We start from the raw sequence: 19,400 nt of genomic DNA, 5'->3' as shown, positions 1-19,400 counted from the left end.
GCTAGGTGGCAATCCACTAATCACGAGGCAGGTAGAAAAATGGTAAGCTGAAACCAAGTAGCAATAATAACGAAAAATCCCTTAAAGACACTAATCGGAGCTTTATTCCTTCCCAGTTACGTACTTACCAGCTCTAATGATGTCCTTACAGATATCCACGTGGTCACCACTGTCCAATTACTAGGAAGGTATAAGAAACGGGTAGTTGTCGCAAGATAAGGATATGCCCATAAAAAAGCAGTTTGGTCCATCACGAGACCCATCCAAATGTGGAGCCCAAACCAAGTCTCAAACGCCACGTCTCACGACAAGTCAACTCTTCCTGGCACTGAAGTCAAAAGCCACAGGCACAGAAATCCAGCAGCTTCCAATCTCTCCTCCTCATTCGTGCTCTCTCTCGAACGCTACCGGGTGCGCATCTGCTTCTGTAACACCGGAGGGTTTTATCCACGCAATTAGGCGGACCGGTGGAGCATGGAATCCTGCGACGCTGCTCTCCCGTACACGCTGATCGGGCTCGTCCTCCGGCAGCCGTCGCCGCCCCATCCCGGCGCGGCCTCCTGCCCCAGCCGCTTTCTTCGGGACTACGCCTCCAGGGCCACCAACACCCTCCTCTGGATCTGCCTCATCTCCGTCACCTCCCTCCTCTGCCGCAGGCTCGCTAGGCTGGTGCGGCTATGGGTCCAGGGCAGCCGGATCCCCGGTCCGCCCTCCAACCCCTTCCTCGCCCGTTCCAAGCTGATCCCCGGGTGTGGTTCCCTGGGGCGTCTCACCGGTGGGCGCCGATGCTTTATCGAATCTTGTTTTTGTTCTTTCGAGATGCTTTTGTCTTGTAGCTGAAATTTTGGATCCTATGGCAGTCTTGATTTATTGGAAAGATTTTGATTTGTCATTCAGCTTGTAATGATTGTTTTTTTTGCTAATTTTCTTATAGATTATTATTTTTTGGTTAGTTTTACTATCTTGGATTTATTAACTATAAGTTGTTATTATCATGTTTTTCTTTAGGGAATTTGGTTACCCTTTTATTCATGCTTAATAAAAAGATTACATTTTGCAGACAACTGATTGAATTTGGTTGTGTAGTGATTAGAACAACTTATGTTTCTCATGTCATGAAACCTAAATGTGATAAGGTGATATAGCAACCTTTTTCCTTTTATTTTTGGTTGGGTATCTCTGTGTCTGTGAGTCAATCCTGATCATATAATGTTGCTCTTTCGGTATATAATAAAAGGGCCAGAATATTCTGAAAGGGAGATAGAAAAATTGGAATGACTTGAGATGATGCTAAATTATAGACTCAAAACTCTATTTAAGAGGAACTCACTGTGAGCTTAAAATTCAACGAGCATGGCTGCACGATCTTAGTTGATTTCCAAGCTTGATTTGTCTATTTTAATTTCTGTGTTTTTTTTTCTGAGTTATGACATCATCCCATCGTTCTCAATATCAACTTTTCTGAGCTCAACAGAAGCAACAACATGATTAGGATCAGTGTTTTGACTTATGAGCAGTTTAGTTTATGTGTAGTTTCTTTGATGATAACCTTTTAATTTCGTAATCACAAAGATAAAAAATGGAAACATTTTTTCTATATGAAGGCAATAATTGTTTGATATAATGGTTTCTTTTTCTTTTCATGGTTTGTGATATTGACTGTCAAGATATCCCTTGGGGATTTGAAGGCCAGCTGAACTCTCTGATCCAACTGGAAGTCCCATGATTTGATTCGATTGATCTTAGTGGATTCTGATCATAATTCCCACAACCAATCCTAATCTTCTGCAGTTTTTACTATTATCTGGAAATAAATTAAATTAAACAACATGACTAACTTAAGTACCTAGTCTAGTTTTGGGAACCCATCTAATCATTGTTTAAATAACTTGGATAAATGCGGTTATGAGAGTACAACTACTTGAATTAATTTAAGTAATTTTCTTATTTATATGCATGTCTGAGCTTGCTGTGTTGCAGGCTATCTTGCTGAGTTGCATGAGAAATATGGACCAATTGTCAGACTTTGGTTGAGCCCGACTCAGCTTCTTGTCTCTGTCAAAGATACTATGCTCATTAAAGAGGTGCTTATAAAGGCAGAGGATAAATTGCCATTGACTGGACGGGCATTTCATTTGGCTTTTGGTAGATCAAGCCTGTTTGTTTCATCCTTTGAGAAGGTATTTCTAATTAAAGAGCATAGTATTTGATACAAATTTCACCATTTTATCACATTTTCTACTCTTTCCAAATGGTAGCTTCACTTGTGACTTTGAGGTTAGCACCCAGACATCGACTGACTGTTTTGGTTCATATACCTTTTCCTTTTCCTGATACTTGCTTCCGATTGTGTTATCTTTTAGAAAAATCTGTTTCTGAGAAGTTGTTCTACAATATTTTACATATTCCATTTCATTTGTACATAGACTATGAGAAGACATCTTATATATTTACTTATATGATATTGTTGACTAGTCTTATGAATGGAAACTTTATTTGTTTGCTCTTTGTTAAAGATTATAATTATTCTTGTCTTGATCACTAAACTGTGGAGAACCTCTTTTTTTTTTTACTTCAGATGTTATTTTTTCACTGGTTCCAGGTACAAAAGAGAAGAGAATCTTTAGCAGAATACATGAACGGGAGAATAGCTGTGAGAGCAAATATTATTCCTTCTGAGATTGTTGAATGTGTCATGGGCAGAGTTGACACTATTATGGCTAAAGGTACCCTTGATTGTGGATCGGTTTCTCAACAGTTGGCATTTTACATTCTTGGGAGCACACTCTTTGGGGATGCATTTTTGGATTGGCCTAAAGCTAGCATTTATGAGAAGCTCCTTATAACAATTTCTAAAGATGGTTGCTTCTGGGCCTCTTATACAATCCCTCCTTTCTGGAGTAGAGAATACTGGAAGTACAAGCACATGTGCAAGAGGTTAAAACACTTAACCGAAGACATTATTCAGCATTGTGTGGAAAAATATGACTTGTTAAGCAAAATTGGTCACAGTTCTTACAAAGATAACAAGGATATTGAAGATGAAGTCAGGTTCAATGATTCTGTTCTGCTTGATAATATGCCTTCAGGTGTTCTCCTCCAGGAAGAGATGGCAGAGTATCTCAATTCCAAAGAAGAACTATGTGGGAACATATTGGGCCTGATGTTTCATGGATGTCTAGCTACTTCTAGCTTGATTAGTAGCATTCTGACAAGGCTTGCTTTACATCCTGAATTGCAGCAGAAGGTAGATCTTACTTTAATTATATGCATATTTCAGATTTGTTATCTGTTGGTGTTTCTTCATATGATCTTGTTTTACTCTCAAAGTGATTGAAAATGACAATCTTCATTGTTGAAGGTTGGTGGTGCTAACTGCTAATGAATTGTCAACTTTGTATGATCGGGCTAGACCATAAATTTGGTCTCAGCCAAAGGACCTTTTGATGCAGAACTCTAGTAACTTGATAAAGCAATATTTGAAACAAATTTTTGTGTATTCCATCTTTCTTAGGTTGAGGAGCTGAATTTGAAAGCTAAAACTAATGAACATTCTAGAGCAAAATGATTTTAATCACTGAACATGTATTCTAGAAATGCTCGGCTAACTATATATGATCTCTTATCTATCTTCTCTGCCACAGTTATATGCAGAGATCATTGCAGTTCAGGAGAAAACCTGCAAGTTGGACTCTGATGATGTACAAAAGATGAATTTACTTATGGCTACAGTCTACGAATCAGCTCGGTTATTGCCAGCTGGACCTTTGCTTCAAAGATGCTCTCTTGAACATGGTAATGAACCCTTCCAAGTCTAATTTTTTTCAATTTAATCAAACTTTCTGAAATATTCATTTAAGCATTGAACATTTTAGTTTCATGTTTTGTGTTGACAAGGTCATTGTGGTTGCTTTTTGTTTTCTTCTTCTCTGCAACCAACACATAGTAAATTCTCTCTCTTTTCGTTCTTGATATTTTAAGCATGCTATGTTAATAAATTGTAACACTTTAAGAGAGGAAATTTAGACAAATAGGCCTACATATCTTTTGGATGGTAAATTGCTAATATAAAAACTGATGAAATCAGCATACAAGCATGAGTGTGTTACTTATATCTGCTCTGAGTTATTTGATATAAATGGCTTTACTTTTTAAGCATCTTAATTCTTACATGCTTGTTGCTCTGTGCATGGAAATAATGTCATTATACAGATCTTTTAAATAAATTGTTTGCTGGAGTAATCTAAATATCATTACAGGGAAAATTTCTGTTGCTATTGATGTATTCAAACACTTAAACTTGATATTCTCGAGGATTTAAGGAGTGACTCTCATTTTCCCACTGCAGTATACATAGATCTCTTATTATGTTCAGTTGACTCAATAATTTATTTATACTGTGGAGATGAAGTTTTAAACATGATGTTAGACCGATAAATGACATGTTGGGAGCTAAAAGTCAGCACTGATCGAATTAAAAATAAATTGGAAAAGGGTATCAAGATAATCTAGTAAAAATCTGCTTACCTCTTCTTCCCTTGCTTGCCAGCAGTTCTGAGACTCAAGACTTTTGTCTCCTCTTGTTCTTTTTTGTCCCTTTCCTTGCCGCATTCAGAGAGTTGCAAATCTGAGGCAGTGAGGGTTTAGTTTTCATGATTCTTGCAGTTTAAATTAACTGGTTTGCAGGTTCAAATTCAAGAAACACTCAACATCATTTGCATTTGTGTCTATATGAGGTCCATTCAGCTTGTGGCTCCTTTAGTGATGAATATGCTTTCTACAAGTGCCTTTCTTGCTCAGTGGTGATGTATGGATGCGAGTTTGACTATGAAGTATGAACCATCGTTGTACTAATTGATTGCTTGCTATCTCTGAAAATTATGGTTAGGAAATCAATTTATGGGGACAGTCAACTGGAGATATCTGATTTAGTTGAAGTGATGATCACCATGTGATTTAGAAGCTTGGTTTTTAACTTTACACTATGTTTCCTAATTTGGATTAAGAATGAGAGCTTAGTGATTTGGATGACTTAGGTTACATGGTGCAACTTTACACCATGTGATTTATAAAATTGGTTATTAACTTTACAACAAGTGATTTATAAACAGGAACTTCTTTTGAAATTTATGATCAGATATTTGATTATTCAATGGTTACATGGTAACATGTTTCTCATTTGAAGACATTCATGGATGACTTAGGTTTTAGCTTCTTCTCTACAACTGTTAGTTGAAGATCATAACTTTTTTGTTTGTAGTTTGCTTCTTACAAAGAATGGTATATATCAAGGATGTAACTTTGTACCGTACCGGAGTTTCGAACATAGCACGATACAATACGAGAGTATCGAGCGGGACACCAAGGTGTACCGCTTGGTATATATATATATATAAGTTCAAAAAAAAGGTGACGTCGCCTCCTTTTTCTGCCCACGTGGGGAGAAGAAACCGAGGTTTCCTTCTCCCTGCACAAAAAAGGGCGATGAGGTGATGTCGCCGCCTCGTTTCTTCTACCCGCGTGGGGAGAAGAAACGTCGCCTCGACAACGCTCCATTTCTTCTCCCCGCGACGTCACTAAGGCTTCTTCTCCCTGCACGGATGAGGAGAAGTTGTCGACGACGCCGAGGCCTCGTTGCCTCGGGCGAGGAGGAGGCGACATCTCATCTGCGACATCCGGCGAGGGAGGGCGGCGATGGATCGGGATCGTCGAGAAAGAGCGGTGTCGGATCTCTAGGTTCTCCTTTTTCTTCTTCCTCTTCTTTCTTCTCCCTCGGCTAATACCACCCGGTAGCGGGCGGCGACGATCGAAATCGATCGTCATCAACCGATTTAGGGTGGTAACAGGGCCGAAGCAACCCCAATCAACGGTACTGTCCGGTACAGGTGGTATTATTCGAAATTAAAATCTTTACTATATATTGAGCAATGTTAACTGAAATATGATATTGTCATAAATATTTATATTGTCCAAATAAGTTTTTTCATGTCACTAATGTGCTAGGCATAATATTTCTTATTAATAGTAACAGGTCAGACTTTTATGGACTAATCTTGAGTTTCTAAGGAGTTTAGAACTTGGATAAGGTATATAATAATGATTGAATAAAGTAATTTTATGTCCTGTAGGGTTTATGATGGAAATGCTTTCCCACTGGATGGAACCCATGATAACTTCCCCTTTTTTTAGAATGACTTACTTCCATTTCAGGCATCTTGGAAGCTTGGGTCGGGAAGTTGATCATGTGTTTGGAAAAGAGTAGCTTATGTAATTGGACCAGGACTACTGTAAATCCTTTAAGATTCAGCGGTAGTTGTTGACAAAGCTTTTTAACACTTTGATGTATCAAGTGAATTATCATGTCAGTTTGTTACCTTGATCCATGGTATTCAAAAAATTAATTCTACTTATCATGGTTTGTCATAGTTGATACTACAATTATGGAAACCTAGAATCTTTATGTCTTCTCTGACAAGATACTTAAGTTTTTATTTTCAGTGTATACCACGCTTAACCTATTCAATCAGCATTCCATGTGTGCTTTACACAGTTGTACTCAGTTGATGTCACATGATTGCTTGAATGTGATTGTTAATCAGGCTGTTTAATTGGAGATTTCTTTTTGTGATAGCAAAACAATGCAGTTAAAGAATATGGCTGACTTAAATTCTTGACATGCTAATCTTGAAAAGAATGTTGCATTAATTTCTCATCTTTATTGGAAATTTGTTAATGTCTTTTAATTCTGAATTGCAGATATTTATCTTTGTTCTGGCGTAAATGTACCAGCAGGAGCAATTATGGTTGTTCCTTTACAGTTGGTGCAGATGGATAGCTATATCTGGGGCAAGGATGCCAGTCGTTTTAATCCATTGCGCTTCTTGTCGGAGGCCACAGACCATATAGGTACTGCTGCCATAGCATAATTGGATTCCTTTTATGCTCCTTGTGAACTTTCTTGCATCTCTTTGTGCTTAACTTTTTCTTTTCCCATGTGTAGCAGTAAAACAAGTTTACTATGTTTAATACACAGTGTAGTTTAATCCTAGTATCCTGGTAGCCTAATATCTTGTGCACAAACATTTTAAGGCCCATTCTAGTGAAATTAATTGAACAAATGAATGTTAGTGCAATTAGATTTCTACTCCCGGAAAACTAAATTTCTGTACTATAACGATTTTTTAAAAGTTTTCATGATGATTTTTTAATAATTTTCACCTATCCAAACTTGGTCAAATCAATTGAATCAATCACTCATCGAATCTAAATATTCTGTTGAGTGTTATAATTTAATATTTATCCTCTCAATACTTATTTGAATTAATATGTAACATATTCTCATCTTTACTATTTTTTGCCTTTACCTTTTATTCTGAGCTTATATTTTAATCTGATGGAAATAAGAACTATGGGAAGGGCTTAACAGAGCTTGATGACTGGAACAGACCTATGTAGCTAAGTTGTAAGTTTTACAAGGGATTATGTGGCATTATGCCTGATTAGGCTAATCTGGTATTCTGTTAGTCTTTTGACATATCATTCCTAAATTTACATGAGAGTTGGCATATACAAAGTGCACAAAATCTTGTTGCTCACTAAAAATCAATTTTGTTATTGGTGTCCATATTATCGAGGATGCAAGACAAATGGAAAATGAAATCTAGGTGTAGGCGTGTAGCATTAATGTTGTCTAGTAACCTGAACTGTAGCTTCAACTTGTTTATGGTTGCATGAAGCTAACATGTCTCTTCAGTCAAACTGTACCTTAGGTTGAGAACATTAATTGACCGTGCAGATGTAATTAATATTATCAAAACTTTGTATAATGTCATTGGCTGTTTTTGGATGAAGGTTTGTGATTTGCAAGTTCAGTTCAGTTATGTTGATTGCGAAAAATGCTCTCATGTGATTTTTACTGTATATGCAAGTTAAATTGACCTAATATTCTGTTTTAATAGCACTTAGGCACCCCATATTGAGCAATACTATGTCATTGTGTTTTTTATTTACTTTTCTATTTTTGGTGTTAAAACAAGGCCTTGTTGTCCATCTAGAACCAAATATGAATTGATGGTTGATTTTAGGTTAATTCAGTAGTTGTCTTCCTTTATCATTTTTGGAGGCCTATTCTCCTCCTTGAACTGCATAATTCCCTGATAGAAGAGATATACATAATTGTCAAGTAATGAAAATAATATAATTGTAGATGCCTCTCACATGTTATTTTAATGAAGTTGTAAATATATCAAGTTCATTACTACTAAAAGAAAGCATGATGGATGAAGTAAATAAGCACCTTTGAAACCATAGAATGATATAAAATGAATCTTGATGGACACTCATTTAAAACATTAGTACTAAAGGATTTCTTTTACAAAGAACACATGTTTTACTTTAGGAATTCAGGTGTCTTGTGGTAGCTCAATTCAAGAATTGGTATTTGGACTAAAGGTTTTCATTTTGTTTCTGCAATATCAATCTTCATGTCCTTAGACATGCTCGACATTTATGGTAGGTACCTTGATGTGAGGGAAGTTTGTAGATTAGGGTATAGAGTAGAGTTGGTCTTTATTTTTTTAAGGTTGAGGTTCAAACCCTCAATAGAACTTGAGTGAGTCTAGTACATTACCACCAGACTAATAGTCTAGGTGTAGGGTAACTTCAAGAAATTGCATCACCGATACCATTGGCATAACTCAACATATGTGATGATATCTTCCGACATGGCACACATTTGCTCATGCCAACATGATAATTCTTGTTTAAAAGTGGAAACGAGCATAAAATAATCCTCCATTCGTGTGATTGCTTATACAATTGAAAGAGAAGGAACCTATGTTGAAAACCAGATGAAGATCCATGCATTTATGGAACCAAGAGGCAAAGCTAAATAATGCAAAGATTGAAGTCTCATGTGCCTGTCTGAACTGGTATTCTTTGGGCATGAAATTTGCATCATGACTCATTTCTAGATTCTAGTATTGTAAGGGTTATACAGGTTCTTCTTTACCAAAACTCACAAGAATAACATACAAAAGCATCAAAACCACTGCTTCTAGCCATTATGGTTGGCTGATTTTATCAAGAGCAAGGCATTTATGCAAATAACAAGATTACTTGTTTTGCTTCATGGTCTTATTTTATTTATTCTGATATATTTAGTCTCCTTGTCCTGTCTCATGCATTTGAGTAATTCATACCATTTTACTGTTGTATTTGTTTCGTCTGGTTTAATGCACTTCTATAATGCAATTTTCACTTGCATCAACCTTGTTATATATAGAAATGAGCTTCTTGTATTTCAATTTCACTGTTTGTTCCTACTCTCTTTGCTGCTTATTATTATTTACAATCACTGATTGAAGTTGTCTTCTGTCACATCTCCAGGAACACACAAGAAATATGAAGACTTCGAGAAAAGTGCTTTCCTTAGTGAACCAAAGAGAAAGGCAGCTTTTCTTCCTTTTGGATATGGGACACGAGCATGCATTGGCGAGAAATTTGCAACTCTTGGAATTTCAACACTGATTGCATCTTTGCTTCAGAACTATGAGGTTATGATCTTCATTATATTTTATTCATGAATATGCAGTGGAATTTTTCATAAATATGCATTTATGCCCTTTATTAGTATTTTGATAAATGTTGATGCCGCAAACGACTCTCAACTATTTTATGCTAAATCCATTTTTTTGTGGACTGCATAGGAAATGATTTTACACAAACATAAAACAAATTATCAATAATTTCTTTTAGTGCTCATACATATGGACTCAATAATTGGGTCTGAACTCTTTTGTGTCTCATTAAGGAAGACAAATAAAAAGCACATCCTTACAATACAAATAATCAAAGTGGATCGTGCTATTATATTTATTGTTCACATCCATAGAATTTAATAAGTGTCCACTAGCAGATGCATATCCAGCAATCACACAATTCTAAAATTAATTTTCCCCAATTAGGGTTGAAATCTCAATTGAGAATAGGTTCAGTTCCAATGGGCAACTTTTCTCACTATTATAACCTGTTTCTTCTTTTATTGTTTGAGAGGTGAATGGTCCTTTCTTATTTTAGTTGATATCGATAATGATAAATTGGTCATAGGCTTTGAAGGCAGATAGGCAAAGAAGGGTGATCCAGTGCAAACGGCTCCCCCTAATTTGGCTCTGGGAAGGTCATTGTATGTAGTGCCTCCACAAGCAAATGAACTAGAAAGCAAATAGGTAAAACAATTTATGTAGGGCCTTGCAGATAAAAACAATAGGAAACTACTTATAGATTTTGATCAGTGTAAGATGTGTTTTCTATTTCCTCTTGCTGCGTGTTTCTATTGGAAATAGTACAGTGTTTCTTCTTACTTGGTATGTTTAGTAAAGAAATAATCCCTGGAGGATGTCGTTAACAGTAATTTCTGCATAATCTGAAAATATTTTCTGATCCGAGCACATACAATGAAATTGAGTGTGCTGTTTGTAGTTTCAACCTTCCACCACATGCTGATGTACAGAATTTCATATATATTCTCACGTTCTTGGTAGATTGTAATGCTAATTTCGTTCTGCTTACGTATTTCTACACTTAATTCTTTTGACAACCTAATCTGAACGTGGCAATCAACTGCAAGATGGTGTTTTCTGGTGGTGTTTTCTGTGTTTAGTGATCTGAATCAACAAAGTTTCCTGCAGATAAAATTACAGCCAGGTTCGGAGAATGATCCAAAACCAATAATGAGCGACTGCGTCCTTCAGCAGCTTCTATCGAGCCCGGAGGTTGTGTTTGCGAAAAGAAGCAAGCGAAAGACATGGAAAAGTAAAGGTTCCTCATGAGCCTTTCTTACTGCCATATTACCAAGGTTATGAACTCAGGAAAACCAAAGAAGATTAAGTTTTTAGCCCTTCCACAGTTTTTGACAGCTCCAATGGCTACTACTATCATGTGGAAGCACTTGGGGAGCTGTTGACTCCGGATAGTACACAATCATGTGCAGTTGTTTGGTGTCTAATTTTTCCTCTGAAAGGAGTTAGTTGTAGCATTGTGGTAATGCACTGTTGATCACAGACACATTATATGTACTAAACGGCAAGACAAGCGGGGCGTATCGTTACACCCTAATAAACATCATGTGATTTCATTTGTGAGTATGTGCTCATCATTTCTCCCTGCAAAACCATCAGGTGGATTGACATGTTAGTGATATAGCATTCAATCTGGAGAGGTTCTTCCACATTTCTTGTGATACAGCCTGACCATATACATTTCGATGTCAGTTGTCCAAATAACGTCAACCTGAAATGAAGAGTGGTTCAACTCTTGATAAGATTTTCTATAGATGTCACTTGTTGAGAAGAGTGGAATAGTTTATATCAAAAATATAAGAAACATGATTGATGGTTACAGGAGAGTCGCAAAAGGTTCTTCGCTGACAAGAGTCTCACCAGACACAAGAAATATGACTAATGAGAGATACATTCTTTTCAGATTGAATAAATAACTTGATTTGCTCTCAAATGCAAGTCCATAGATCTTTGAAAGAATCCACAGGGTCAAATGATGCTGAGAAATCCTTTGTTTTCCATCCACTGCTCTAAAAACATGCAAATGGGGCAGAGTTCAAGCAAGTCCAAATTTACTTTGAGCCACGAGGTTCAATAATGTAAATTATATACAACCAAACATCCTTGTCCAACATATATATCAGTTCCGAGTGGCAGAAATCATACAACCACATGGAATCTAAATGATTCTGCCGCATCTGCTTCATATTATCTTGAAAGTCCCAACTCTTTTAACAACTCTTTTAGCACCATAAACATGACCTACTTCAATAAATAACATAAATTGTGAAGTAAAAAGAAGTACAAAGGTCGCCACCATCTCTCTTTACAGCATAAGGATGCAGTTCAGAAGATCAAGGGTTCAATCCCATGTATTGGTTGGCATCTTCTGTTGTCATCAATCTACTCAGGCATGGACATCAGAGGAACTCCAAGAAATGTTCTACTGTTGTCAATCAAATGTAAAAAAAAAGAGAGCATGAAACATGCAAAACTGCAGCCTCTTAACGGTCAAAATCTGTTTGAGACAACACAAGATAAACACCATATCTTTACCCCTAGAGACAGTGCTATTGCAGGACTTCATGAGAGGGACATGGTAAGCTACTATCAGAATCCTCTTATTGCCGTTGAGAGATCTTGCATGTTTTTTTTTTTTATCTTTTATAGATCTTACCACAACATTCCTTTACAATTCCTTTTGTAAAGGTTAAGTGGTGAAAAAGAGTTTTGACCCCAGGACCTTACGGTGATCTAACAAACTCTTCATGACTAAATTAATTATAGATAATGTTTCCAACCCTCAAAATATGACAAATGAGTCTAGTACACCATCATCACTTGAAGTTCTGAGACCCGTCAGATGATTTTTAAGATATAAATTGAGTTGGGTAAGCAAATCTCCAATTTTCAGCTGGGAGTCAGGTCAAAAGATAGGATGGAATTCTTATCTTTAGGGTCTCTACAGAATGCATAGTTTTCAATCAAGTCTTCAACTGATTCTGAACCAATTGAATGCAGCTTCGAGTTCCTCTAATTAACTCTCCTTCACGTCCTTCTTTAACCTCTAAATAATTTAGTTCTGTTATAATTTCCCTTTGGTATGCTGTGACTAGTCTGCTATCTGCTCCTACCCCCTTCAGTGGACCAGACATATGTTGCCAATTTACTTCACTACACCAAATTTATTTTTCTCAAACTTTTTGATGGTCACAAAAAAATCTACATATATTTTCATTCGTAAAACCGTTTCTCAGATCTAAACAGCAGATGATGTTAATCTTAGGACTGATAAAGCATCAGGATATATGTCCTAGAAGTCACAAGTTTAATTTAAATATTAAAACAATTTCATTCTGCTTTCTAGATCTTCACTACTAGCCAACCTTTGACCTAACCCTTTGTTAAAAGCATCTACAGATAGATTAGGATCGAAATACTCTGAAAGGCAGTCCATAAGCGGTCTTGCATTAATCTTCAATCATGTATGAGACATTTTGAGAGGTAGGAGCAGCTGAAAGATCATGAGATATTGCATTTTGAAAGAGAGATCCCTAGAATCAGAGATTTGATACTTGATGGATTTTCTAGTCATACTCCAGTGGTGCTTGCTAATTGATATCTACTCTTATGATGACCATAACAGTTTCAAGTTTCTATATTATGACAACTCATGGAAAAATCAGGTTCTGATTAATTTGTCAATTCTCTTTTCAGTTCAAGTAATTTGGATCAGAACACATACCTTTGGGCCCTATAATGTCTGCTAGACTTTATAACAAAAATAATGCAACTTGCAAACTTAACAATTTGATAGAATATCAATATCATATTCAATAAGACAATTTCAAGACGATAAATTTTAAACTTAAGAAGCTCCATGAATTGCTGATAGCTATGCTAGAACTTGAGCAAAGGTTTTCAAAATCTAAAAAAGCATTTGTCAGCATACCTAGCATACGAACCTGTAGGCAGAAAGAGACATAAGCCATGGAATTGTTCACAAAAAAATTGATGAACCTGTAGGCAGTAACGAACTTCTGAGGGATTCGTAAAAACAAAATTCTGATAAAGAAAAACAATCTCATTAGTCAGCTGAACCAGGAACCCAACTCCAATATATCTCATCAAATGGTCCATTTTTGTAACAAGTTCGGGTCATTGTACAAAATCTAGTTCTAGTTATCATTCTCACAATTGACATCATCATTAATTATTCTGAGAAACAAGAGGAAATGTGAAGCAAAGTACAAAAGTCTCACTTGGAAGCTTAGCAGAACACCGTAGTATGTCCAGTGCATTTTATGTAATATGGCAATGGATTAGTTTCCCTATTCATATGCCCAGGGATCCATGCTCTGCCATCATAACATCAGTAAGATTGACAAGTAATTCGTTTTCAGTAAGGCATTGGTCACTTTTCTTCTGTCTTATCCTCACTAAATCAATCCATTCCAACCCTATTTCTTTGTTTGTCTCTCCCTCTTCCAATATGCCTCCTTTTACAACACTCTATCCTTAATCTTGTCAAGACTTCAAAATGAACAGAAAGTTGATGGTATATAGATTTCTACACAACGCATCCGTCATTCATTCAAAAACTTAACGAGGAATTCAAAATACACAGGAAAAAAAATGCTTACTTGCAAATAATTTATCGTCTCAGACCCTCATATTACCTCATACATAGAATAAAAAGAAGCCTAACAGCATGTAGACTGCAGTCTCATGGCGTGACATTGCCTCACTCGAGGCCAGGATCCTTAGGAGTCGCCGGCATGCCTGAACTCCTGCAGCTCCTTGAAGTTGAGCCATGGCTTGATCCACACCTTGGCCTCGTATATCTTCTTCTTCCCGGCGTCGATGACCTCGATGGTCAGGTGGTGAAGAGTCCCCACAACCACCTGCTCCCTCGCCTTGACCACACGCGCGAACTCCAACAGGGCATTCTTCGCCACAAAAGACACAAGATTTAAGCACCAAGCACAGAAAGATCAGCGGGATCACCAACTACATGATCTAGGGTTAGCGATTACTCAATACAGTAAGCAAATCGAACGATAACAAAAAAGCAGATAAGCATCAAAGATATATGAAAGACCATATGTCTCAAAAAATAAAACTATAAAGGGAGAAGATATATAACCTTGGAATTCATACAATCACCTTAAAGATGACGCAGAGAATCCAGCGACAGAACGAAAAGGAGTTCGAAGACGATCCAATAATCGCAACAGAGGCGAAAAGGCGAAGAAGAGATCAAACAAGGACATGCTTCTTGTTGTCTTCGTCGACGGCGAAGCGGGCAAGCTGCTCGATCTCGGCGCCGACCGGAGCCCCCTCCGCGTCGCTGATCCCTCCGACGGTCACCGTCGCGTCCGGATCCGACGCCGTCGCCACGGACAGAGAGAAGCAGAGTAGAACGAGGAGGACGAGGAGCAGTGACGGCCGGGACCGAAGAGCCAAGTAAGAATCCGCCATTTCCACCGTCTCTCTCTCTCACTCTCCCTGCCTCCGGGGGTGATATGGCGAGGGCGTCTCATGCTTAGTGACGCGGTTGATATCGGATTCGGGGAGTGGCCTCCGGAGCCGTCGGATCCGGGTGGGGTTGCAGCCGCCGCCGTTCTCTTGCACAATTCTTTCATTCCAAACAAGGTTCGAATAACGGGCACGAATTGAGACATTGAGAATCCAAAACCGTCCGGGTTCACAATAAAGCGTTAAGCACCGCTTTTTAGAGTCTAGTTGTATTCGAAGGTGGGAAAGTGTTGCCAAATAATTTATGATTTTTTTATGGTTAAAATCAAATTTTTTAAAGGGTATTAATGCCTTTCAACTATGGTTATCGAAAAAAATATATTTATCTCAAATTAAAATAAATATATATCCATGACTAAAAATAGTTAATATTAACTAATTAAGATAAAACGTATTGTCCGTCAACCACAATGATAATTAGTGAATGAAGATTAACCACAATGACAGCAATATATCTTGTAATAAATATATATATTCAACTAGAATCCTAAGGGATGAATATAATAAACTCATGACTAAATATAGTAAATGTAACTAATTGAGTTGAAAATAATTTAAATATAATATTCATATAACCAAAATGAGATTGTAAACGTTATTAATGTCTTTTAAATAACAGTTAGTGAAATGATAATTAGCTAAAGAAGATTAACCACAATGACTTGTTTATTTTGGTGGGGGATATATATATATATATATATATATATATATATATATATATATATATATATATATGTAATTTTGCCCCTAAATTTATTTCTAGGAAAATTCGGACCCCAAACTTTCTCCTTGTAGTTGCGATTTAATGATCCCCTCACGTCCGTGCGTCGCCACCAACAGCGAAATAGGAGCGGGCGAGGAAGACGAGATCGAGAGACGGAGCTTCGCTCGTCCCACCTAGTTGTCCCGCTCGTCGAAAACCCCTACCTTTGCTCCTCAGGCGATCGATCCCGTCGTCGGGCCCTGCCCCTAGGTTTGCCTCCACTCCTTTCTCCTACCCCGTTACTATTGCGACGCATTGATATGCTCTTGTTTCTTTTGCTATGGATCTTGTCTCGATTTCCGTTTAATTGCTCAGGGTTGTATTTGTTCTGCGTAGATTCTCGGTTCCATTTGGATTACACCTTTTCTTCTATGTTTCTCGTGAGGTTCATCAGGGCGGATCCTCTTGGGGAATCTCAATTAGGGTTTGGATTGTGCGGGCGTGGGGCTTTAATTTGATTAATTATGTTGATTTGGATTGTTGATTGCTCGAATTTGGATGGTGAATCACGGGAAGTGCCATTGTGTAACATTTATTTATGTTTTGTAGATAGAGTTTTTGGTCCTTCCGCAGCTACTCAAGTGCTCAGCCTATTGTCAGAGCTGGAATGGAGGGCATAAATGGTATATAAACTTGGTCTTGTTTTTCATTGTTTAGCTATAAGTTGTTGTCAACTTGTTGTCAAAGCTTTGGGAGTTGAGATGCATTAAAGAGAGTTTGCAATTTTGTTATAAGCAACGATTGAAAAGGCGCTAGGTGCCAAAAAAGTGCCAAGGTCCAAAAACGTCCGAGGTACTAGGCGCTCGCCCGAGCGAAACGAGACACTAAAATATAAAAATATATAATATAATTAATAAATATAATTATTTAAATAAAAATATATTATTTATCCTGAAATCTAATAATAATTTTAAATAAATAAAAATTAATAGTATTAAAATTAAAATAATATATAATTAATCTAATAAATAAAAATGTTGTTACTAGTATACAGTTAGTAGTATACGATTAATGTATTGTTAACAGTATACTATTGAAGTAAGAAGAGTGTGAGTAAGAGGAAGACTGAGGCTACTGACTGAGAGCAGCGGTAGTGGTAGTAGCGAGAAGCGGCAGTGGCAGCGACAACGGTAGCGGCGAGCGATGGCAACGGGAGCGGTGATAGTGGCAACGATAGCGGTAGCAGCGAGTAGCGGGAGTAGGAGCGGCGAGCGTCGATAGTGGCAGCGGCAGTGGTAGTAGCGAGCAGAGGCAGAGACAAGGCTGAAGGGTAGAGACCAAGGAACTTCGTAAGACCGGTGTCAACGAGCTTCTCATCAAGATAGTCAAAAGTGAATGACTTCAGGTCATGCAAGAATACACGACAAAGGAACGAAGTAGGTAGTATGTGGTGCTGTACCTTTGCTACTCAGTGGAGTGGGCAGCAGGGTTGATGGAGATACGATATAATCCCAGAGGTGACTAAAACTATTAGAGACTTACTCCAAGTTGGGATAAAAACTTCTTGCATTCTAAAAGTTCGATGGTATTGAGAAAGTGAATCACAGTAGCTAACTCAACGCAAGGAGTGCAAACACTTCGAGTGCTTTAGAAGTGTGAGCAAAAAGCAGAGGAAGGTTAGTAACTAGCTCGATATATGAAGTACAACCCTCAAGGAGGCAAGAAAAGTCAAGTAACCTTTGTTTTCTCTACTCTTAAGAGAATAGGTGAAATCAAGTACCCCAATTCTCTTATCTATCCAGTAGAGGAGCTTTACACATGTTTAAAGACCCTTCGAAAAAACCAAATGGAAGACAATAGTTTTTAAATCCCCACCAATGGTGATTAGTGCTACTGAGAGTAGATTATCCGCTTCACTTCCCAACAGAATGCCAATCGAAAGCGAAAGTGATACGAACCTACTTGAAAGTAACAACTAAGTGAAAGAAGAGTTGATCGGTAAATCTTGTGGAGGAAGGACCTAAAAACTTCAAAAGTTTGCAAGGTGATGCTCGTTAAAGCACCAACAAGCATCCACCAAGTTCAAGCATGAGGCATTTGAGAGACTAGCGCATAGTAAGGATAGTCTTTTTCTTCATCCAAAGAGTCTATAGGAACTAACAGGGATTGATACAACTCAGCCAACCCCACACTAGAGTCAGAATCATTGGCGAGTTGAAGCAGCATGACAGATCAAAAGTTCGACTACTCAACAACAACAACAGAGAACTGCTAGGAGCTAAGAGGCACATTACAGCTAGAGTAGAAGATTGAAAACTCAGCAAAGATAAGAAGTTGTAGTGTCGGCAAAGGCTTCGACAAGGACGTCAAAGGAATAAGTAGGGGAGAATGTCACGGACAAAACTGTAAACATGGTGTTTACTGTAATGCTCATGTATGTCCACGTCTTTTGATTTGTTCATGCTTTATACAGCATGTAGAGGGACGGTCGAAGGTTTAACAGCCCTAATTTAGTTGGGTTTGGTGATCATTTTAGGCTTATAAATAAAGGTTGTGTCATGCGGATACTTATGAGAAATTTTGGTTTGTAGTGGACCATTTTAGATCCTTTGTTGTGTGATTGTTCAGAGCTTATGAAGTATTTTTATAATTTGCATTGTTTATGAAGTATTTCTTGAAATGATTGCTTGAATATCCCAAGTGAGGCGTTTTCTCTAACTCGTTTTCTCTTACATAGGTTCTAAGGGATCATAGGAGGTTTCGGAGAAGTTGACCTTTGCGAATGGACACATAAGGGTACCACACAACTTAGGCAAAACCAGCTAAGTCCGTGATAGCAGGTCACAACAACCGAACCACTATAAATCCGATGTGCTTTTTTCTTTTGCTATTTACCTTTATTGCTTATTGATTTTATTGATTATTACATTCTACGAATGTTTTTAAGTTAAGTATGTTTTCGATATGCGCTTTATTGAACGAGGTTTTTCTAAATCATTATTTTTACAGAAGTACGGATCAAGAGCGACACTAAGAGAGGGTGAATTAGTGCAGCGGAGAAAATCATTGGTTTATAAAATATTTCATTCATCAAAAACTAATTTTGGAAAGTGCTTGGCTTTAGAATGAAAGAACTAGCAGTTGTCTAAGAAAGTAATGATAGTAATGAAAAGAAAAAGGGAAATAAAGACATCGGAATTTAAAGTGGTTCAGTCATTGTGACCTACATCCACTTCTGATTCCTCCTCCATTGAGGTCACCGGCGTCTACTAATGGTCTTCCTTCAATAGGCGAAGACCAACAACCTCTTTACGATGATTTATTTTTTTCATGGGTTTAGGAGATAACCCTTACGAGCCTCACACTTCTCTTGAATGATCTCAACACTTAGAAAGAGAGGAGGAGGACTCTTTATACTTTTACAATACTTTTAGCACCCTAAGAATTTAAGATTATGTTCACACTTTCGTGCTCTTTCATGCCAAAAATGGTGGGATATTTATAGACCACAATGGCTTCAGAATTGGAGTAAAAAAGTATCACATCCTCGGATTTTGGGGTACTAGCGGTATCATTGCCATTATTGGGCGGTACTATCACCT

At 37.5% G+C, this 19,400-nt stretch overlaps 1 protein-coding gene and 1 long non-coding RNA gene across 2 annotated transcripts; one reads left to right on the top strand and one right to left on the bottom strand.

Moving 5' to 3' along the window:
* The first annotated feature begins 347 nt into the window (after nucleotides 1–347).
* Nucleotides 348–11,144, top strand: LOC103998260 (cytochrome P450 72A397-like). Its single transcript, XM_065125824.1, has 7 exons — nucleotides 348–775; nucleotides 1,981–2,180; nucleotides 2,603–3,247; nucleotides 3,645–3,795; nucleotides 6,757–6,906; nucleotides 9,388–9,554; nucleotides 10,689–11,144. The coding sequence occupies exons 1-7, from the start codon at nucleotides 475–477 to the stop codon at nucleotides 10,827–10,829; spliced, it is 1,755 nt and encodes a 584-aa protein (XP_064981896.1). The 5' UTR covers nucleotides 348–474; the 3' UTR covers nucleotides 10,830–11,144.
* Nucleotides 11,145–14,124: 2,980 nt separating this feature from the next.
* Nucleotides 14,125–15,221, bottom strand: LOC135623332 (uncharacterized). Its single transcript, XR_010491345.1, has 2 exons — nucleotides 14,704–15,221; nucleotides 14,125–14,506 (listed from the first exon to the last, which is right to left on the bottom strand). It is a non-coding gene; the product is annotated as an uncharacterized LOC135623332 (long non-coding RNA).
* Between the last annotated feature and the right edge of the window lie 4,179 nt (nucleotides 15,222–19,400).

The sequence above is a fragment of the Musa acuminata genome, chromosome BXJ2-9 (assembly GCF_036884655.1).
Source record: "Musa acuminata AAA Group cultivar baxijiao chromosome BXJ2-9, Cavendish_Baxijiao_AAA, whole genome shotgun sequence".
NCBI lineage: Eukaryota > Viridiplantae > Streptophyta > Magnoliopsida > Zingiberales > Musaceae > Musa > Musa acuminata.
The sequence above is the reverse complement of the archived record's forward strand: the minus strand, read 5'-3'. Positions and strand labels throughout refer to the sequence as shown.